The sequence below is a fragment of the Protopterus annectens genome, chromosome 7.part0, assembly GCF_019279795.1.
Source record: "Protopterus annectens isolate FY-2018-M chromosome 7.part0, PAN1.0, whole genome shotgun sequence".
Lineage (NCBI taxonomy): Eukaryota > Metazoa > Chordata > Ceratodontiformes > Protopteridae > Protopterus > Protopterus annectens.
Genome location: NC_056739.1, coordinates 156,882,697 through 156,906,628, shown reverse-complemented (window position 1 = coordinate 156,906,628; position 23,932 = coordinate 156,882,697). Strand labels below are relative to the sequence as shown.

The 23,932-nt window shown below is 39.3% G+C and overlaps 1 protein-coding gene across 2 annotated transcripts in view; it reads right to left on the bottom strand.

The window, feature by feature from the left end:
* KIF21B (kinesin family member 21B) overlaps window positions 1–23,932 on the bottom strand; it is a 1,412,490-nt gene that overhangs the window by 799,164 nt on the left and 589,394 nt on the right. For both annotated transcript variants that reach the window (XM_044076606.1, XM_044076607.1), the window contains exon 4: window positions 21,549–21,698. In XM_044076606.1, coding sequence (XP_043932541.1) covers window positions 21,549–21,698 — 150 coding nt within the window. The remainder of the gene's footprint in view (window positions 1–21,548; window positions 21,699–23,932) is intronic.

Sequence of the window (23,932 nt, the reverse complement as noted above, 5' to 3'; positions counted from 1 at the left end):
GTATTCGCAGCAAAAGAAAAAAAAATGTTTACATAGTGAAGGAGTCCACATCTTCCTTGCTTTGGCATGTATACACATTGAAATTCTTACATAGATGCTTTTTCACCCCACACAGATTAGCAATAATGTACAAGAAAGATGAAATGAAATGCTGGAGATGTGGACACCCTGAATGCAGACTGGATACACGTGGTTAATTGTAAAATAATTTCCCCATGATTTTGGTTAGACTTAGATATCTTTGTAAAGCTCTATGGAATCACAGCTGCATAATCTTTGACTCCCTTATTCTTTTCAATGTTCCTGAAGTCATTCCTAAAAATTTGATTTTTACTGTGGTCAATCCTCTATAGCAAGGAAAATTGTTACTAAAAATTGGAAATCCCAATCTACTCCTGTCTTTAAAATTGAATTTATTCACCTTGCAAAGTATATTTGCAGAAATAAGTTCATAGGTTGGTACTAGGCTATCGGCCCTAGGGCCTATATAAGCCTAGCCATAACAATTCCCTGGCTATTTCTTCCCACACTATTTACTTCCCTGGACCCCTGTAGCAATGAGATTGTTGCTGTAAAAGCAAGGATGAATAACAACTCATCATTCAATTGCTTGGATGAAATTGTCCAACCTTTTAGAAAACTATTAAGTGTTTCCTATGTATATCATTTCTTCTCAACGGTTATGGACATTGTATACAATTTATCTGTTCTTTTCTTGTTATTGATTCAAATGGTGTAGTGTTACATTGCTCTGACTATGGTGTACAAGGCCCTGGGTTCGAGACTTGGCAGGGCTGATTACTTTAGGGAAGGAGGGTGGTATAATAGTTAAGGTGTTGACCTTACAGACTCAAGGTGCAGGGTTCGATTCTCATGGGGTAATTGGCCAAGCTTAAAATGCTCTGCAAGGGCAGTTAGCCTAGTAGTAATATATAAACCTATGAACAAGGATGGAGAGCTGGAATATAAAGAGCTTAAGTGGCAAAGTATGTTTAATGCTTATATTTCTAACCCAGAGATTGCCCATGCATGCATACATGTCAGAGCACCTCACCGGCCCACTTCAAGAGAAATCTTGATGAGTAGATGGGAAATAGAAAATTCACCCCAGGGATCACTCCAGTGGCTCTACTTGACAGAGGCACTGGAACTAAGGTCGGGTGGCACAATGCCAGGGTAATCCTATGGGCCAGGCTTGTAAAGGCTCCAGGGCCATTAGCATAGTACACACCAATGAACATATGACATGGTGTTATAAAATGAATAAAATTATTATTGGGAAAAAAAAGAACCTCAAATCAGCCAGGTTAGCTGGTTCAAAATGGAACAAGGGTTAGCTTCTCTAACACAAAAAAAGATCCCAAGGAGGACCACTGGTTTTCTTGGAGTCCTCTTATGCAAAACCCCTTTCAAAGACATTTTGACATTCAAATGCATTGAAAGTGGAGGTTTCATGGGCATATGTGCTGAAATAGCAGATAAATGAACCTTAGAGGAACAAGAAAGCCCATTTGTCAGTAACTCACAAATATTGTAAAATCAGAGTACAAGTCGCCCTGAATGTGTGCTGGTTATGCTGTTGGCACAAAAAAACGTTCCCATTTGCGAAAATACAAATGACCTCATCCACAAGGACTCTCCAATTATGAGTAGGGAACTCAGAGCCCTCTTAGATATTTACAAGCTTGTACAGGTGTTGAGTGTTTTTCACAAATCACATATACAGAAAAGAGTCGGGTCACCATGAAGATTTTTTGGTTAAATACCAACAGGAAAAAATGTCTCGTTTTAAAAAATGGAAATGTGTAAAGCTTCCGAGTCTAATTTTGGGCTCACATGTTTAGGCAGAATGGCATGCACTTGGCAAGATCAGGCAAGAGAATTTTTGCAGCAAATATTTTGCAATATTTAAACAGAAGGCAAGATTTTTGCCTTGTCAAAAACTTAACATTTCACAGATAGTAACATGAGATGAATGTGTCCGTCAGTGATGGACATTTATCTGGGCATTTTCTGAATCCCGATTTAGGATAGGATTTCTCCTTTTCATCCAACATAGTTAATAACAAACAATAAACTGAAAGGAGTAAGACAGAAAAATCTTTACTCACTTGTAAAGATCCACAAACTACTAAGCCCAACCGGGCACTAACTATAACAATATAATTACAGATTATAAATATAGGGCTAAGGGGCCCAGAGAGAAGAACCCTGACTATTTGAAAGACTAATAAGAGTAAATAGGGCTAAAGGCCCACACAAACCAAGAAGCCAAAATGGCACTAACTATTTAAACTGTTTAAAACTACCTAAACTATAGATTATATTAATAAACAACCTAATATTAACACACTATTTTTGTAACAATAAGTAAAAGTTGTTTTATAAACTTGCTGTGATTTTTCCCACAAATGGTCCGAGCTAGCTGGATCACCAAGATCTCTCTTGCCGCGGCAAACTAGATCTGAGGTAATTCCAGCAGTGCACTGTGGGACAAGAGGCTTGGTCTCGAGCTACTGGCAAACCTTGAGCTTTGCTATCGGCCGTGTCGGCTCCGAATCCATCAGTGAGAATAAACGGCGAGATTTAACAACTTCACATTAAAAGTTTTTTCTTTTTTTTTTTTTTTTAAATGGAAAAATTTGTTACGTTCCTACAAGATTGACATTATTTGTGAAAACATGGTTAAAGAACAATAACTGGAAACCAGTCTTGTCAGGGTATAAAGGTTTTTACTGTAACAGACATTCTAACAAAAAAGGCAGAGTTGTTAAGACAGCAATCAAAGATTATAAGACCTGTGATTATTACATGTTCAATAACACAAATATGCAGATGACCTAGAGGAATTCATACATTTCTTGCATAAACACAGGAAGGAAGAATTACAGTGGCTGGGGACTTTAAACTTACTAGAAACTGACTGGAATAATACTGATTCAACATTAGTAAGCATATGATCAAGGAACAACAATTGCTTCAGATTGTGAAAAAGTCTACCAGGGAACAGAACCTACTGCACATTCTTTAGGAACACAAACAAACTACTGTTGCTTCATGTCAAGGTTTACTACTGTTGACGTGCAGTGATCATGGTATTACAAAGGTTAATTTGTTGCTAAAAATTCTTCCAAACTGAAATCTAACCCAATGCATGGAAGATTAATTACAGATTATACGGAAGCAAAACAGTCACTATGTAAAACTAATTGGAGTGAGGAGTTCAGTGGAAAAACTGCAGAAAGAATATGGAAAGTTTTGAATGAGAAACGGAGTGCAAAACATAAAAAAATGTTTATCAGGATATAGGCACACAACTTCAGCAGAACACATTTCCTTAAGAACAAGACACTTGATTAACATGAGACAAAAAAATATGAGAAATGGAAGAGAGGTTGAACTACGACTTTGAAAACAAAAGCTAGACAGACAAGTTAAATAGTGAGAGACAACATTAAGAACATTTTGAAGAAACTTATAGATACTGAGCATAACATGAAACCATTTTATAGATACATAAGATGAGGTAGGAGTAATGACATACAAATCGATAAACTGTACAGATTCTAAAATGTATTCTTAGACAGAACAGATTATAGATATATTTATAAAATCTTATGCAAAGCAGTTTGGCTCCACAAAGTGGGGTGATAAATTGTCCTACTGACATCCAGGTAACCTCAGATACTGAAATCAAATTATATTAAATTGAAAAAGAACTATACAAACTGGATGAAAACAAAGCACAGGGAAGAGTTGGAATTAGTAATTACCAGAGAACACTTCAGCATGAACGTACATTACTCATTATATCTATCTGTCGTTTACTGGGTCATACAAATATGGGGAGTTTCCTCAAGATTGGAGATATGCACTTATTAAAACGGTCTTTGAGGGAAAGGGGAGTAGGACAAACCCAGAGTCATACAGACCCGTAAGTTTACTTTCACTTTGTGGAAAATAATGGAGAAGGTTATATATATTGGATAAACTGTCAGAGCTGGAGAGCTGCAACTTGAAACCATATATCAGCATGCATATGTTGAAAATAGATGTATTACCACCTGTAACATGATGTTCTATAACAATATAATAACAGCTATGAATGAAAAATTGTGCTGTGATGTCATTTATACAGATTTAACTTCAGCATTTGACAGAGTCATGCACAAAACACTGATCAATAAATTAGAAAAACAAGGTATGGATGTACTCTTGATAAGATGGATAGCTGCATGGTATACAAATAGGGCATGGCAAGTATTATACAGCAATTGGACAGGTGAAATTCAAGATTATAGTCAGGGTGTTCCAAAGGATTGTATCCTAGGCCCAAATTTGTTTAGAATGTATCACACAGATCTCTCTTTTTCCCCCCAATGGTGGTGTTCTACGGTCTGTATGCAGAGGACATGAAAATGGGTAAACTGATCACATTACAGACATGGCATTCTGCAAATAACTTTACTAAATTGATTATCTCGGGACAGGATAATATTTTCTGATAAATACATCAGAAACTAAGCATATGGAATTAGGGAGACAAATTGAAAAGTGAATATTTAATACAGCACATGGTGTTAGAAACTGTAGATGTTATTTAAGGAGCCGGGTATATGGGTGGATCCAGCTTTGACGTTTTCTATCAACCAATCGGTTAATGACAGTTATAGAAACACAAGGTTGTACAAAAAGATTCATCAAGTCTAAGAAATCAGAAATGAAGTCATTGTTTGTTAATTACATTAGACCTAAACTTGAGCACGGAATTAAAATATGGAAACCTTCTAAGAAAACAGTCAAATAAACTGGAAAACGTACAGCAGAAATAAACACAGGGAATCCATGAATGTGAAAATTTAAGTTACTATGAAAGAACTAAAATATCTGAGCGTGTATAGTGTCTCGTATAGATATTTAACAGGAGACCTTATTCAGGCATATAGGGCATTTATGGACAACTACCTCAGGGAATGTTTGGGGTTATTAAAAAGTAGTATAGGAGCAAACAACCTATGCAGAAGTTTCTTTATGAATGAGAAGTGTACTGCTTGGTTCTCAGAGTAGTTGATGCATGGAAAAGACTACCAAATTAATTACAGTAAAGCAAGATCTAGTTTGGATATTTAAGAACAGCCTTGCCACTTACAGGAACTGTTGTGGTATACTGGCAAGCTAGAAGGGCACTACTGACTGAGCGCCCCAAGCAATGTCTGAGGCATCAGTGGTGATTGTCTGGGAGGTAGGGCAGAGGATGAAGGGAAGACACTTGTTCTTGGCGCAGGCCCCTGCCCACCACAGAAACACGGCCCTTACACATGGGATCAGAGGGAGAAAGGTCTCTAGAGCCAGAGTGCTGACACCAAACGTTCTTTAGATACCACTAAAGTTTTCTATGTGAAGCCTGGCCAGAGGAATTGGAAGGATGCAAGATGCCATGTACCCCAGAGCTTGCAGGAACTTCCTTGCAGTGAGGCAACTTCTGAAAGCCAGCTGGGTAAAGGAGAGATGCAGGAAGCTCTGCTTTTCTGGGGATAGGAAGGCCATTTGGGATGCTGTGTCTAGCAGAGTTCCCAAGAAAATGATCTTCATGGAAGGTGTTTGCTTTGATTTCTTCTCATTGATGGTGAAGCCTAGAGAAGTTAGGATGGATTTGACAAAGAGAAGGTCATGGAGAAGCTTTTCTTTGCACTCTGCCTGAATGAGGCAGTCGTCCAGGTAAAGGTAAATCTGCATATTTCTCGGTCTGCAAAATGCTATGGCCGGGGCTAAGCATTTGGTGAATACTCTGGGTGCAGTAGATAAGTCAAAGGGCAGCACAAAGAACTGAAAGTGTTGTGATCCTGCTCTGAAGTGCAGGAATTTCCTGCAGGATTCCCTTATGGGGATGTGGCGGTAGATATCTTTTAGGTCTAGAGTCACTAGCCAGGCATTTTTTGTTAGCACAGGCAGCGGCTGCTACAAAGTTAGCATTTTGAATCTGGGGACTACCTGGGAGGTGTTCAGAATGGACAGATCCAGGATGGGACGCCAAGTGCCCTCTTTTCTGGGAACAAGGAATAGTCTTGAATAAAGCCTTAGCCTGTCTGATCTGAGGGGACAGGTTCTACTGCCCCCTGGGATATGAGAGTTTGGAACTGTTTCAATGCCTCTGATCACTGATTTGGAGGCAAGGCTTGGTACCCTCTTGGAAATGGGAGTTCGCTGAAAGAGATATTGTATACCTGAAAAATGATCTTTAAGACCCATTGGTCCTTTGTTACAGAAAGCCAATTGTCTTTGAAGAAGGACAGCCTTCCTCCTAGCTTTTGGTGAGTGAAGGGAGGGCAAGAGGGGGGACAGGGAGTCAATGGGAGTTTTTGCCACAGAAGGTTGGCTTATAACTCCCTGCCTTTGGGGCGGAAGTGGTCCACAGTTTGCATCTCTGCTGGCCCTGGGATGGGGGCCTGGATGGCCTGTCCCTGCGGGGCCCTGTCTGCTAGCTGCAGGGAAGGACCTGCTGAACCTGGAAGGTTGAACCTGAAAAATATCTTTTACTGTTTGCATAGATTTTGCTTTGTCTTCCATCTTTTTAAGCACCTCTTCAGCTTCTACTCCAAACAAGCAGGCCTTATCCAGGGGTGCATCAATTAGTTTAGACTTGACATGATCAGGGAGAGGTTGTTCCTTCAGCCATGCATATCTCCTAATGATAGATCCTGACACTGCTGCCCTGCTAGAGGCTTCTAGGGCATCATACCCACAGTGTAATGAGTGTTTGGCCACTTGACAAGCACAGTGCAGTAAATCTGATAACTCTTTTGAATTGGCAGCACAGTCAGGGGAGGTAGAAATCTTTTGTTTTAATAGTTCCAAAGTGTGTTGTTGATATTTTAACATATGGAATGGACAGTTGAGTGATCTGATGATAGCTAAGGTTGCGGAGTTGTATACATTTTTACTCCATCTGGCCTGAGCTCCGGAATCCTTGTCAGAAGGAATAGGATTCTTGCCAGAACTAGTCTTAGCTCCTTTAGGTCCCTGTGTAATGACCTCTGGGTCTACAGCAGGATTTCTGTACAGGTATTTTTGAGACTCCGGTACACTAATACCGGTCAGGTTTACTGGGAGCAGGTGGCAGGATATCAGGGGTTAAGCTGGATTCATGGAAAACATCATCCACCACTTCTAAAACAGGGGGGGATGGACAGGGGTCTGTGCTGGGGCAGGTCCAGAAACCCTCCAAGTCTTTTCTTAGACTGGGGGAAGTCCTGAGATTCCCATTGGAAATGTTCCCAGAGGGTGGGAAGGGTTTCCCCAAAGGAAAGGTCCTCTGGAAGGGAAGCAGAAGGGATGGATTTCCTCTGCATCTGAATCCTCAAGCAGTCAGAGGTTGCTGTTCCTCTTCAAAATCTGAATAGTCAGATTCTTCAGAATCCTGTTCCGTCAATTTTTGGAGAAGGGTGCCTTTTCCTTTTAGAAGTTGTGGCCTGACTACCCCGGATAAGGGTGATGAGATCCTCTGCCATTTTAAGCATTTGTGTTTGGGGTGTGGTGCAAGAGCAAGATGGTGGTTAGAAGCAGATTTTCTAGGAGTGGTCTGGCTTTTAGGCCTGAGAGAATCTGGTCTGTGAGAAATGGTAGTTGGATGAGAAGACGTTGTTTTTTTTGTCTAGATTCAGTAGTGTGAAAGGTCTCCTCAGAAGTTAGTGCTTGCATCGTGACTCCAGACCAAACCGAGGCAGAGACAGCCAAAGGATCAGAAGATGAAGATTCCTGCGGCATACTAGACTCCGAAAGGGGTCTCAGTAGAGACCTGCGTAGATATCGAATCAGGCAGAGGCTGCGAAAGTGTATCACTGAATTCCGAAGAACTGACAACCTGCTTAGTGGTAGAGTTGTCAGAACGCTTAGCCTTGTGTGTTCTGTCTCTATCTTTATCTCTGTGTTTTTTTGGAATGCTTACGGATTGTTGGCTGATGGACACCACTTCGGAATGTGAAGATGGAACATGAAAATAACTGTCTACAATAAGAACACAACAGTGAATGGTTCTTGCATTAAAGTGGGCACAGAACCGGCAACAGGGGCCATCGTGGTCTGGCCCTAAACAAGTGACACAGTAAGAATGGAAGTCTCTGTGTGGGATCTGATTTCTACAGGCAGGACAATTGTTAACTTTTTCAACATCGGTTAGTGCAAGAAAAAAAGGGTCCCCAACGGGGTACTTGGCTTTAGATGTTTTCAGCTGAAACTCAAAACTCTGGTAGCGACCGACCGGCTCTCGTGCAAACTGCTTCTGCTACAGATTCCACAGCAAGAAAGACTGATGCATCAGCTGCCTTGCTTTATAGCACTGACGACCTGATGTCAGACTACAGGCAACTGCAGCCGACACAGAAAAACATTGACTCTGGTATTCAGGCCAGCCGAAGGGCTACCACAGCAGGGATAATCCCATAGGTGACGACTAAAACAGTGAAACATGAAGAACATTAACTGTTGTGGTATACTGGCAAGCTAGAAGGGCATTATTGACTGTGCTTGAAATATTTATATGTATGTAATACAGGGTATTCTAGTAAAAGGCTTTCTTGCCTCCATTAGTACCTACTGCATGTTCTCAGTAAAAATGTGCCTAAAAGGAATTAATACCCTATCATCCAGCCCATCGGTTGGTGTTGGGGTGCAAACACCCCTGTTCTTATGCAAGTAGATAGACGTTTTTGGTAATTACCCTGGGAGATTTCCAAAAGAAAGGAAAACCACAGTTGCCTGGGCCAGAAGAGAGTCACCAACATAACCTTGGTGATTCTTTCTGAATCTTCCGAACCCTGGATGTTAGATAAAGGGAGGAAAACATGCAGGAACATTCCTGTTCAAGGAAAAGAAAGGGCATCAGACCCACAAAGACTTGTCGACTACATCCTTTCTAGACGAGCAACATGATGTCAGAAGTGGGATTCCAGAGATTGATATTCAGAGCCACGTGCTGCAGAGATGACACAGAAGGTAAAGAGAATGAGCACAAAAAAAAGCCCGAAATGAACCAAAGGTAATGAAAATTTGCACGAACAATTTACTTTATAAATAGATGAAGTGGAACATTACAAGGACACACAGTGCATTATTAAACAAGTGAGAGGCACAAAAGGTTTATCAAGTGAAATGTTTAAGATCAAGATAATTGATAAAACAACTAGCAGAAAAGCAAAACGAGCATGTTTAAAGCAAAATGGGCATGTTTAGAGTAAAACGAGCACAAGAAAAGTACAATGGGCATAAAAGAGAGTAAACGAGCAAAACAAATATAACAGTAAAAAGGGCACATTAAGCATAAATAAACCAAGGAGACTGCATTTTATTTTGGCAAACTGCTGTGTTTTGGTATAACTACGACTTTGTATTGTATCAAGGGCATAACTAAAGTTATTCAAAGTATCTCAAAGTGTGTAAAAGTGCTTACAGTGTGTGATTACTGTGCATGTAATTCTGAAGAGTTTGTGTGCCATGTGCGACTATTTTGTAAATACAGCCATTTCGAAAAGTACCGCCGCTACAAAGTGTTTCTTGCACTGTAAAGAATCATCTAGCAAAGTACCACCATTTTAGGGAAGTTTCAGTGTGCCATGTACTGCTTATTCACAAAGTACAGTTACTTCAAAATGTTTCTTACTCCAAGCTTCTTCTGCCCAGTTCATTTGCACACTGCAGTTATTTGAAATGTTTCTTACACTGATAAGAGGTGATTTCTTGCTGTACAGCAATTTTGAGAGTATTACAGTGCCCGAAAGACTTATTTCACAAAGTTCAGTTACTCAGAGGCTTTTTGTGACATTAGGAAAAGTTACAAATACTAGCATAAATTTCTGGCATATGTGTGTGTGTGTGTGTGTGTGTGTACTCGTGCATATTTGCAAAACACTTCACTAGTATGTATTAATATGGCAGACGGATTTCGAAAGCCCTCACCACTTCTTTTTGATCAGAATACTGCAGAGAATTGGAGAATATTTGAGCAAGAATACAATATTTTTATATAAGCAGCTTATTCTGACAAAGATGCACTCACCAGGTCATTCATTTTGCTAAACCTAGCTGGGTCAGAAGCCATTGAAAGACAGCGTTCATTTGTGTATGCACCAGCAGTATATGAGGGAGAAGGCGAAAATCATCATATTGTTGTACAGACTAAATCAAGGGAAGACCCAGAGTACCTGGAGCGCAAATTCAGAGAAATGTGCAAGCCCCAGACAAATATTACATTATAGAAGCATTTGTTTTACACAACAGATCAAAAACCAGGGGAAACTTTTGCAGCTTACATTACTGACCTGAGAAACAAAGTTAAAACGTGTCAGTTTGGTGACTTAAGATGAGTTAATAAAGGACAGGCTTGTATGTGGTATTAATAGTGCTGCTGTGAGAAAGATTTTGCTTCGTGGCAGTGATTTAACATTGAGTAAAGCCATTGAGATTTGTCAAATCCATGAAGTTACAGAAAGACGCACAGTATGCTTCCAAGTGTCAAGAGCAGGATTTCAGCAGGCTCCAAAACAAATGTAGATAGCATGCAACACATGGCAAACCAAAGCAGGCCTAAGCACATGGCAGCCAGAGCCCCTTCACTTCCTGTATTTGCTAAGGTGATAACTTCACCAGGGAAACCAAGTAGTTTTCCAGCAAGTTCTAAGAAAGGAGCATGCTCAGGCAGTACAAGCATGAGTCAGCAAAACCCAAAGCCAGTTTTATTGTTAACTGTCGCAATTGTGGTGCCATTCATGAGTCTAAGAGAAAAATGTTTAGCATTTAGTCAGCAATGCAACAAGTGCAAAAAATTGAACCATTTTTAAAAGTTTGGCAAATCAAGTAAGCCTCTCAGTTACAAAGAAGGGTCACTCAAAAAAGCAAGTTGATCATACAGAGAGCTGCAATTCTACTTTCTGTGTAGATGGTGTATCAGTAATTGGTAAAGTTCTTTGCCAACAAATTTGCTGCATCAACCTTAAGTGTTTTGTGCTGTCCAGATCAATGGTAAATCCACCGAGCTCAAAGTAGACACTGGTTCAAAGTGTAATGTTACATCAGCAGACGTATTTGCTAAGGTAAGAACTAATAAATAACTCAATGTGGCTAGTAGTGAGAAACTTGTTGCTTGTGGAGGTGAAAAATTCAAACCAAAGGCTCAGTAGTGCTTTCATGTTATTTGGCTAAGAACTGTTGCAGCTTTTAGAATGTAGTTTGAAGAACTGTGCAGTCATTATTGGGTCTCTGAGACAGTTTGAGAATGAATCTGCTTTCTTTTACCAAAAACGTTAATCATATAAGCACATATCCTAGTTCCAATTTTTCTGAAGCCATTTTCTGAGTATGCTGATGTTTTCAATGACAAGTTGGGCAAACTTCCAGTTGTATGTTAAAGATAAAGTCAAAGCTCAGTTGGATAAAATGGTGCAGCAAGGTGCAATTTGTCCAGTTACATAAACAACTGAATGAACGTCATCCATGGTAGCAGCCCACAAGAAAGGCTCAGATGAAATCAGAATATGCATTGACCCAAGAGATGTGAACAAAGCATTAAAGAAGCCACATCATTCAATGCGTAAAGTCGAAGAGGTTGCAGCCCTAATACTGAATGCCACTGTTTTTTTCTGTCTTGGCTGCAAAAAGTTCATTTTGGCAAGTGATGCTTGATCCCAAATCTTCATTACTGACCACTTTCGGTACCCCATTTGGCAGATAAAGATTCCAGAGGATGCCATTTGGAATACATTTTGCAAGTGAAGTCTTCCAGCATGCAATGAAGCACATTTTTTTCAGGTTATCCTTGTGCCATAATAGTAGATGATTTATTGGATGGAGACAATGGTGAAGCAGAGCACAACAGAAACCTTAAGAGAGTTCTAGACAGAGCATGTGAAGTAAACTTAAAGCTCAGTCCTCTGAAGTGCAACTTCAGACTACCAGAAGATACACATACAGGTCATTTATTTACCAGCACTGACTTAAGACCAGACCCGTCTAAGCAAGCAGCTATCCTTCAGATGTCAGCGCCAGATAATGTTCAAGCACTACAGTGTTTTCTTGGCAAGGTCAACTACTTAGGCAAGTTTATACCAGACTTCAGTGAGCTGACAGCAACTTTGAGAGAGCTAACATGCAAAAATATTACATGGTCTTGGTTGGAACACCACCAGAAGGCATTTGAAGACTTTTGCCACCCCACCTACATTAAGATACTATGATGTCAATAAACCAGTCACTCTTTTCCTGTAATGCTTCAAAATTTTGTCTTAGCACAGTTACTCTTCAGGAAGTCAGACCAGTAGCTTATGAATCTACAACACTTCCCCAAACTGAGATGCAGTAAGCTCAAATTGAGAAAGAAGTTTTGGCAATACTATTTGCATGTTCAAAGTTTCATGATTTTATCTATGGTCAAACTATTCAGATTGAAACTAATCACCAACCTCTAGTTACTATTCTAAAGAAGCCTATGCATTCAGCTCCAGCAAGATTATAAAGAATGATGCTCAGATTGCAGAAGTAAAACTTCAAAATAGTCTATACAAAAGGCAAACTACTTTATATGGCTGACACCTTATCCAGATCACCCAGAAATGCAACAGAACAGCGTGACACTGAGAAATTTGTCTGATGTAATGACAGTGCATAATTTTTCTACCACAAGACTTGATGAGCTGAGAGATCATACAAAGACTAATTCCATTTTGCAAAAGCTCAACCGCTACTTTAATGTTGGATGTCCGTCAAACAATCTAGTATACCACCTGAAGTGCAAACCTATTTTCCTTACAGAGATGAGATATTGATGGAAGATGGCATTATTTTCAAGGTTCCTAAAATTGTTGTTCTTACTTCTTTACAACATGAATATATCCAGACTTTGCATCGTAGTCACCCTGGTTCCGGATCTACCAAAAAAGGGCAAGAGAACTGGTATTTTGGCCTTCAAAAGTTCCTGAACTACCTTGGTCAACAGTAGCCACTGACATATTTGAATGGAACAATCAGCATTATTTAGTATTGATAGATTAATCGACTACTCTTATTACCAAATTGAAACGTCATTTCCCAGTCACTGGTAGTCCACATAAAGTTATTTCTGACAATGGTGCTCAACTTACTAGACATTATTTCAGAAATGCAAAAGAATGGGACTCTGTACCTGTTACTAGTAGTCCAGAATATCCAGTCAAATGGAATAGCTGAACGTACAGTGCAAAGCAATTACTTGAAAGATCAACGTGCGACAATACACATTTTTTTTGAATTTACTTAATCTCAGAAACGTAACCTATGACGATATACTTAGCTCGCCTGCTCAGAGACTTCTATCCAGGCAAACTAGAACATTGCCTAGTACTTCCAGTTTGAGGCGTAAAGCTAAAAGCAGAACCATCAGAGCCCAATTATTCAGGAAGCGTTCTATCCAGAAGTCCAGTTATGATAAATCGAGCAGACTTAGTCCATTGAAAGAAGGAGAGACAGTGAGGATACAAACAGCAAAAAGTTTCGACCGGATAGGTCAAGTAACAGGTACATGTACTGAGCCGCGATCCTACTTCGTAGAATCTGAGGGTGTGGAGTACAGGAGAAATTGCAGACATCTCTTTCCTGTACCAGAATCGTTATTGCAGGCGTTGTTCCTGTGATACAGACTTTAGATCTCAGAGCAATTCAGACAATATTCCTGTTCCAGAACATGTCTTACTTTCTGATTCCATTCCTGATGATGTTCCTGATATTCCTAAGGTTGAACATTCAGCAGAGACAGTTCCAGTTGCTAAGTCTAATTCTCAGTTTTGTCACACGATTTGGTCGCACTTCCAGACCTGGTGTGAAATACACAGCGACTTGGACATAATTGTATATACGTACATAGTTCTGTATAAATGCATGACAAAAAAAGCTATTTGTATTATTCGCATGTCAACTGATATTCTTAGACGGAGGATGTAGAGCACAGTGTGTGAGGTGTCTAAGAAGGATAGGAAGTGATGAACGTGCACATATGAATAGCAGGCACATGCTGTACCTAGTGCCACTTTTAAAAGCACAGCTACAGAGTAATTCAGAGCCTTGAATCTCTTAGGGGAAAGGAGGTATCCCTCTTTCTTTTACAAGGATCAATAGCCCGAGGTAAACCCTGAACCAGACAGGGGTAGAGAAGTGTTTAGTTTCTTTTTCGACAGGAAAAATGAGACCAGTAGTGTTAGTAGCAGCAGCAGCTTTTCCAGGGATGGGCACAACATTTTGACTAAACAGGGAAGCCTTCCCTGTTCCCCCAGGACCAACACTGGCTCTCCCTTGCCCACTGAGGAGACCCTAACAGCTGTAGAGTACATAGCCGCCCCCTCCAGTCTACAGTGGCTGTTGGTGCTACACCAGAGGGATCCTGGGTAAAACATGACGGGTCTGTGGTACAAGTAATGGCCACAGCAGAGTCACCCACCTGCAATGGAAGCAAACTGCTAGACTGTTATCATTGCAAAGTTGTTTGCTTAACTTTTTCTTTTTTTGGCTGGAAGAAGGCCCAATCATGGGACAGACAAGATTGGTCCAAGCTGAAAATGGTGCCTCTTCCACAAGGAAAATAGTTTTCACAAACACAGTAAAAAGCACTTCAACATAATTTGCCAGCATCACAGAGTAAAATAATTTCTCTAGAAGAAAAAAATGTTTTTAGTTACTTTAAAAAAAAAAAAAAAGACTGCTCCCATTTAAAAATACAGTACATTCTCGTGACAGTCCACTACAATAAACTCCTAGCTTTAAAATAAGTTTCCTGAAGAGGAAAGCATCAATAAACAATTATTAAATGGAAGCATTTTCCCCCAAAGGGAACTTTAGCAAAAGAACATCAGCCAGCTGTTGAACCTCAAAAGCCTCAGAGGAGAGCAAAGGAACAACATCAGCCAGCTGTTGAACCTCAAAAGCCTCAGAGGAGAGTACTCTTTGGTGGCAATAAAACTCTGAAGGGCATGGCACCTTTTTTGGTCAGCTCAACTTGACCTGCCTGACACTTTGGGTGTGCAAAAAGTTTGCTGGCTGCTACACCCTTGGCAGGAGGATATAACCGTTGCAGCTAAGGCTACTGCAGCAGTGATCAATATACAAAACATATACTGTAAGTTGTGCACCAAATATTTTAAAATATTTATTGTGTTATTGTGACTTTGCTAACTTTCATTAAATTTTGTTTTACATTGGGTTTTATTAGTTTGTACTGAACAGTTTGCCACTAACGGTTTAACACATTGTTCTGAGGATACAAACATTTAATGCAAATTTAATTGGATTTTCTTAAAAGGCTTCAGGATGCAATCACTGGAAGTTAGAGTACAAAGTTCCATTGGAGGGTACGAGCTAAATTATAATCATTACAGAGGAATCTGCTGGATCATTTTGTTGCTGACGGACAGTGATGTAGACATTCTATAAATGTATGCACTGGTATACGCTTCTGCAATCTGAAGCAGTTTGGACGTAGAGTGTTTGGGTTCTGAATTTATAACAGAATGCTATCTGCAAAGACTTTATGTTAATATACAAAGTACTGAATTTTATACCAGTGAGTACAGGATCTTTAAGCACCTTTCAACATAACCATTCAAGTGGAAGATGCAGAGACAAGGGGAAACCCTAATCTAGCACCTGTCTAGATTTGTGTAGAGGACAGCCTGTCGTTAGTAGTCAGGCAAGTAAAGGCTGAATCAGACATGATTTTAATCACGTTTACATATCCTACTGCAAATATGTATTTCAATAATGGCCAACCGGAATAGAAGATCCACCTGGTCAAAACATTTACTAGGAGCTAAAGCAAAAACATCATGCTTTCTTTTTTTAAACACCTTTATTTATCACTTGTGATATAGGCACATTTACAATTATATAAAACTAATCAAACAAGTTAAAATTATCAAACATTATGCTTTACATAGGTTATAGGATATATAGTAATATAATCAACATTACATACATTAATCAATACCTGCCATTTTGTTAAACAAGAAACATCTTTATTAAACCCTCAATTACGACATAAGCAATCACACATTTATATAAATGAAAACAAACCACACAGACACAACCTTAGTTGCAAGCATTTTATATCGCAAATCATACTGACACACTCCCAGGTGCAAGCTCATTTAAGTCCTGCCTTCTTTTAAACCTCCTTCCTCCCCCTGTATGTACTGTTTCCACAATTCCCATTTTCCCCATGTAGTTTGCTCCTACCTTTTTCTAAAGTTCTCAGTTCTAGTTGCCTTACCTCTATTACTATATCCACTACTTGTAGTATGGTCGGTTTAGACTTTGATTTCCATTTTCTAGTAATTGCTTTTTTGGCAGCCACCATAATTAGACACAGCAAAGGCTTACCATGTCTAGGCAGTTCCAATTCTGTAATATAGCTAAAAAAATCATCTCCCTCATCACACCAATCTGCCCACCCAGCATCTCCAACAGTGCGTCTTGTAGGGAATCCTTAGTCTCCAACTCAACACACTTCCAGAAAGTATGTTCCCAATTAATTCTTTCTTCCCAGTCACACCTCCAGCAAAACCACCATGATTATTAACAATGGCACTAATATTGGGATGTAAAATTATTGCAATATTACTGTCTTGCATTTTTCTTGATTCCTTAAAACCATACTGAAAACTGGAAAAGATGCAACTTGCAACTAGCAATCAAAAGTAATCTCCTGGTCAAAAGAGTAGAAATAACTTAATATTAACTTTAATAATGAGATGGGCTGAAATTCTAATGAGATCTAAACTGGGATTATTAATAAAGAAAGTTCGCAATGTAGACATCACAGATGCCAAATGATTTAAGATAGTTTTAAAAGACAAGGTGACAGCTTTGACTTCATCTCCTATGACATGAGCTAGTAAACTCATCCAGCCCCAAGGCTTTACCTGCTTTAAAAGATGCAAGATTGCCTTCTGGTGTGAAGTGTGACTCTAGCCTGTTTACCAAATTATCTGAAATAACGCTAAGGATGAGGCCTTTAAAAAGTTCTTAATACTGATTTGCTTTTATCTGCATTTTTGATGCATAAATTTCTCTATAGTTTGATAAAGACTAGACTCCCCAGGACCCCAGGAGTTAAGTATAACAAATGTCATTTGCTGAACTACTATCAGTGCAATGGTGGTTCAATTTGGGTAAGCTAGCCAGAAGCTTTGAGGGAATTGCTCCCTGTTCTGAACAATTTACACCTATTTCTGCTTTGAATAAGCACTGGATAGATGCTTAGTGATTGAAGCTCATGTTGCAGAGGCAGTGCATTGTTGAATTTTTCATTACTAAAACAAGATTAAAATTCAGCATCTGGATGATACGAGATTACAGAGGAGTGCGTGTGCCATCTTCATTTCTGCAGCTATGATGTCTTACTCAGGATCAGACTGTACTGTTATAATGCTGCTTACCTGAATTCATATTGGTTAAATTATCAAAAAGAGTAAATTATAATCTTAATCTGCAATCCATCATGTTTATTAAACAAGTGTTGATTTAATCTCCAAAACTGATAGTGGAGGAGTCTAACAGAGTTTAAATATTTATTACGGAGTGATCTGAAAATGATCCAAGTTCCACTTTAATCGTAATTTCAAATCTATGCAAGGTTTAGACAAAATAAATTAAGTTTGCCTGAGGGATGAAGAGCAGGGTATGAATGAAAAAAACATAATATACTTCTGCTATTGTCTATAATGGTTGTTTGTATCTTATGAACTACAAATCATGGTTACTGCAGGAAGATAAACTGTTTGAGGAACCCTGAGCTACCTGTGCAGAGTGCATAAACTAAAATTACAATATAGTGGCACGTTACAACAGGATTTACACATTCAGTGGTAACAAAATCCCTTTCAGGACCTATTTTTGAGCTTGTATTGTTAGTGGAAAATCTCTCTTAAATAGAACACCTACTCCACAACTACCAGTTCGGGCCCTAGAGGCAAACATGTACGAAACCAATTTCCTTTTATAAGCCACAATGTGTGAACCACATGTCTGTTGTACTTCTATTTTGTAAAATGCTGCCAATTTTTTTTTTTTTTTTGCAAATCACTTAGAGGTCTTTTGAATTCCAATATATTTTAATTGAGGCATCTTTGTGGACTAATACAACATGTTATTTAATCGTCCATAACTAAAACAAAAACTAAGGAAGCACTACCCATCACCCCCCACCCCACCCCCCACCGGCAGGATCGAAGGGACATGAGAAAGTTCTGGAAAGTTAAATATCTGTACTACAATAGTAACTGTGCACTGGCCCCTCAGTGATAACTTAATCTTGTACCTGTTGATGGTGTTGTATGAAATAACTATCAAGCAGCCTCCCCACCCACCACAGACCCCTGGACCTAATCCAGTAATTTCAAAATGAGGCTTGCTGATCACAATATAATCTCTAACAAAGAATACAGTCCCCCCAAATTAACATAAACACATTTGAATTGCAAGAATTCTCAGTGACATACGAGTTACATCTGCCGATCCGCAACAAACCAAATTGTACTGAACTAGGAGATTTTCTCATCCCACTTTTATAACATGCAAACTGCACAGGTTAAGGAAATTTACCAAATGTATTAATATGTTGACAAAAACTGCATATGAAGTCACCATTATGGCCCTTAAAGGGAAAATTTATAGTGATACCTAAAGGTACTGTGACCTAGTAAAGAAAGTCACGGCAGGATTCCTAGTTTTCTTGGGCTATCACACAATATGAAAATAGTGTACTTCACATGTGAAGTATTGCTATGGGCCTACAATTACCACCAGATTCTTGCACTATAAAGGACAGTAATAAAAAATATATAACATCCAAGCTACTAGATTATCATGTAACATTAACTATACGCAACAAGTCTAAGGTTCTGATCAAATTTAGCAATAATATAGCAGTCTAGAGATTACATAATCTCATGAACATATTTGCAACTTGGATTTTTGTCCTTTAGGGCTAGCTCCCTGGCTCAGCCTTAAACCTCAAATTATACAAGTGCAACTCAGTCAAACAGAGCTACTTTAACATCAATGAAAAGAAAGTTTAGTAGACTGTTAGTTCTCCCACACCCACCAGAGGTGATGAAATGTCAGTCATCGTTAGTAAGGCTAACTGCATTACCCCAGATATCACGGTCAACGTGTTACTTACTTGATCTACAAATCTGTGTAAATTCACAGTGTTTTATAAAGGATTCCCATCAGGTGGGCACAATAAATAGCTTTAAACCTTTTGTGTCCTATCTAAATAAAATATTCCTCAATCTTTGATTTGCAGGGTCAATATGGACTCCCCGTGCAATTAACAGTACAGAAAGGCAAACCCTATATTAACACCAATAAACCGATCTGTATCATGTTTTATGTTTGTATCCTAGTGTAGACTAGGGAGTTTCCAACCTTCACCAGTGATCAAAAACTATGCATGTCACACAACAGCTTGGCAGACTGCAAATAATGACCCCCATTTCATCAATGTGGAGGTCATCGGCACACCTAGTTTATTTTATTCTGATTACTTACCTGCTATTGTAAGAAACTTACACAAACTAAGATGACTGGGTTAAGTACTCCCCTCATACATATGCAAAAGTTAATGTGGGAATGTTTGAACATTGTTTTTGCAAATTATGCATTTCATGAATGACCAGGTTTAATCAAAACAGCCAATCTTTCTGCCTCATATTACACCACAGCTTCACCACAAAGATGGCAATTAGGTTTTATACCTTTGAGTATTATAACAAACAGCAGGAAGGGTTACAGATGCCAGATTCATTTACACAGGAGACAGGCATCATAACACAACCTTCCACTTGACCAGAAAATTCCACAATGTCATATAATTCAGTCAACATAAAATAAATCATAATTTTGCATAATGTGGATTTGCTGAAGTCTGACTAAACCCACAGGGAGTCATGTGCCAGACATAATCAGTTTTCTGTATAAGGACATTCACTTAAACCCACATGTTCACAGACACAGAACCAGAGTAGGTAAAACTGAATATAGTATGCTTATTTAGAATTACAAAGACTGCAAGGGATCTCAATCATCTGTTGTATAGTTCACTAGGGTAAAAATAATTTACACGACTAAACAGAATGATGTAGGCCACAGTTAACTGTAACTTGTATGTGCATCACAAACATGCATCAGCAGATCCACATTAACCATACAACCCAAGAAGCCAAATGTACTGCCTCACACTTGCATATTCAAACAGTCACCATTAGGAGGCACCCTTTAACAAACTATCCTAAAAAGATGAGCTTTCACAAGACAAAACATCAGACATGATTAAAATCAAACCGATAATGCTGTGATTTGTCCAATCAGTTTTCGTCATATCTATAACTGCTCGTTATTAAGGGCTTTGTGAATAATGCCAGTCCACCAAAGTAATACATTATACCTGGATAAGACGTTCTGTACCTAATGCCACGTTGTACAAGAAGCTGTATCATGGCCACTAATTTATACAAGAAACTATATCATGGGCACTAATTTAAAATGCTTCTGTCCTCTCTTCTTTTAGTCAGTCTGCTGTTATGTTTAAGAATATAACCTTCTACGAAGTCTCATACTTATCAGCTGAAAGAAAACAGATCTGCAGCATGGAAAAACAAACTCGACAGCCCAGGTAACCAGAGTTCTTTGTCAGTGACTCAAGCAGGCATGGAGAATGTGTGTGCCGAATCCTAGCAGGGGGTCTGTTTGCATGTGTAAATTGCAAAAGTCATGGTGAGGGTCAAAGCTTGGAATGATCTTCAGGCAGGATGTGTAATAGGGTTTTGGAGGCATCATCCCCCTACTGCCCAGGAATGGCACAGCCTCTGAGACCACTCCTCACTTCCCAACACAGCTTACCAGAGGCTGCATGCTACAGTAGGGCCTTGGATAAAGCCCTGAACATACACCGATTTGTAGCTCTGTTCTACTTCCCAAATTCTGGTCCCACTTCTTCACATCACACCCACAATGGTCTCTACCAACAATTAGCCAGCCAGCCACCCCCCCCCCCCCAATACTACAAATTCCATTATACAGCTACAAATCCCACAGTACATATGCAATTCATTTCAACTTGCATTTATTTTTGGACTTTTTTTTTCTTTTATATAAATTAAGTCTCTCTAGGAGAGTTCAGCTAAATATCATGTTTCCACCTAGTTCTAAAATCTGCCTACTTTTACAGCAAAGTATCCTGGAGAACACCGGAAGGTTATCCAGGTAGTAGAGTGCCAGAAATAATCTCTCAATGCAAAGTTTACCTGTAATTCCGCCACTTCATGATCAACTCACGCCTTCCATAAAGGGATATACAGGGTAAATATACGACTGCTCAGTTGCACAAGCCTTAATGTAGAGTTCTTCACCAAATACATAACATCTGAGTTTATGAAAGTGACACAATAATGTTTATACAGAATTCTGACATGATATAAACCTCTCAAACGGCGATAATTTGCATTCTCTAAAACCATTAAATGGTCTCTGCTTACCTCCTCTTCTGAGTTAACAAGTCGGGATGCGACTCCAGTTGTGTAAATCCCCCCACTGGCATCCTCATGGATCTTGATATTTGATTTCCTGTGTCGACTTTCAGGGTCTCTGGAGGCATCAAACAAGTCAAGGATTTCTTCATTGTAAAGCTAAAATACAGAAATAGTTTGTTTCACTGAACATCTTCAAAGTTCTGTGGGCTCAGTGGTAACAAAACCTTACAAGGTTCCTCTTTTTGGAAACTCTCATTTAATCTAATTCTTATTAACTGTGCCATCACATCTGGCCACCAACAGAATACAAATATTGGAACTGCTCATTGCAATCACAGGCAAAAAAATGAATGGATGACCACAAACACGGTCTTCGACAATGGCATTTTCTTACACATACACCAAGCAGGCTCATTATAAATCCATTAAAATGCCTCTCTAATAGGTCACTGACGGTGGCAAAGATGAACTGGTAGTTAATGTACGCCTTCAGTTTAACCTACAAAGGGCACAGGTACGGACAGATTAGATGGACCAGTTACTGTTCATCTGAAAGCAGAATGCTACCATCAAAAAATATTGTACCCTGTGGTTAGACTACATTCTGCTAAACACACAAAACATTTACGATTGCAGGTATAAAAAGAGCAACAGCCATGGCAAGAAATAGCTCCTGACCATTATTAAAAGACATCTGTTTCATGATTACAAAAAGGGATTTAAAACTGGCAAGTAAAGCTCTCAAAAAGTTACCACTGGAAAATTGAAGGCCAGCTAGAAATTTAGGACTGCAACTAATTCTAAAGATAATCATAAGGCATTCAACAATATTAGGAAGAATAAAAGTAACTTGCAATTCTGCACTGAACATATTTCAAATGGCATCTCCTTCTCTGACCCCAAAAGACATTGCTAATAGTTCTTATAGACAAATTCTCTTCCAGCTCCATTTCACCCATCATCCCACCTCACCTCCATTCTGCCTCACATTCTCCCTCCTGAGATCAATTTGCACTTTCCAACATTAAAAACACTGCCACCTAACGTCCTGACAATATCCCCAATGACTGCGGAGAGATGTAAAGTCCCACTTACCAAAACACGTCTATCAACTTTTCAACCAGCATCTCTCCACTGATTATGTCCTCTGAGGTGGAGAGAATGGCAGTTGCGGTGTCCATACAGAAAGGTAGCCCTTCTACTGACCCTGGGAATTATAGGCCTATTAGTATCACTATTACTTGCAAGGCTTCAGAATGTATTATAGCGGAACACAATGATATAGATGACCTTATATCCCTGGGTACAAAGCAGTTTGCCTTAATAAAAGGAAGGTTATGCCTGCCCAACCTAGTTGAATTCTTTAAAAGGACACCTGAGGCCATGGATAAGGGGCATACAGTCCCGCACAGCTTATTTAGACATTGTCAGGGCCTTTGATGCGGTCACCTCATGTAGGGATCGACAACCTCCCCAGACTCTAAATTAATCCATACATAGTTCATTGAATTGGTATCTAGCTGTCTGGGAGAATCTGTAACATCAAGGTTGGGGGGGGCAGTACTTGTTCTAGACAAAAAATGTCACTAGGTGGCCTCCAAGGCTCTGTCCTGCCCCCCCCCTCCCCCCCATGGTATACATTGCTGTGACATAAAAATGTTACCTAGGGACTACAGCTAACAAAGTTTGATAACCGTAAACTGCAGGGAGTTATCAAAAACTATTCAGCTACTCATTGTCCAGTAAGGGCTTGACCAAACAATTGCTTGGTGTTTTAATCGTGGGCTAAGCCTCAACACAAGAAATGCAGCATCTCGCTTCCTTTTGTAAATCGTGAATCACTGCAACTAACCACATACAGAACAGTCCACATAAATGTGACCGTCATCACGCACTTGGCTACATATGTTGACAAACACTCTTGTTTGATAACCATGTCTTTGGTGGCCAGAAAATCTTACTTTGCACAGCTCATCCTTTGTGGTGCCTTCTCAATGTCCAAAGAAGATACAGTCCCACTTTATTATTTTACTATGGAGCCAGTTGGCTGTTTTTCTACACAAACGGTATGCTAGAACTGTTTTATTTTGTGCTTTTCACTGATTATGTGGTAAAGAAACAACTAAAAATGCTAAGCAGTGCGCATAGCAATGATCTTCTAATTCACCTAACCAGTAGAATGTTTAGAAAATGAGTGGAATTACCTGTAAAGTTTGCTAGCCAGGAGTGATAGTCTAAGCATATTTATTAACGGCATGTGATAATTTTAACATTATAAGCTTGGCAACATAGTTTGCTGTGATGTACTATTATGCTGGTTCAAGAATCATGAATAGAAGTGTTTCCTAGCATTTAGCAAGTGGATTTAGCTGTACTGCCTTAATGCTGTA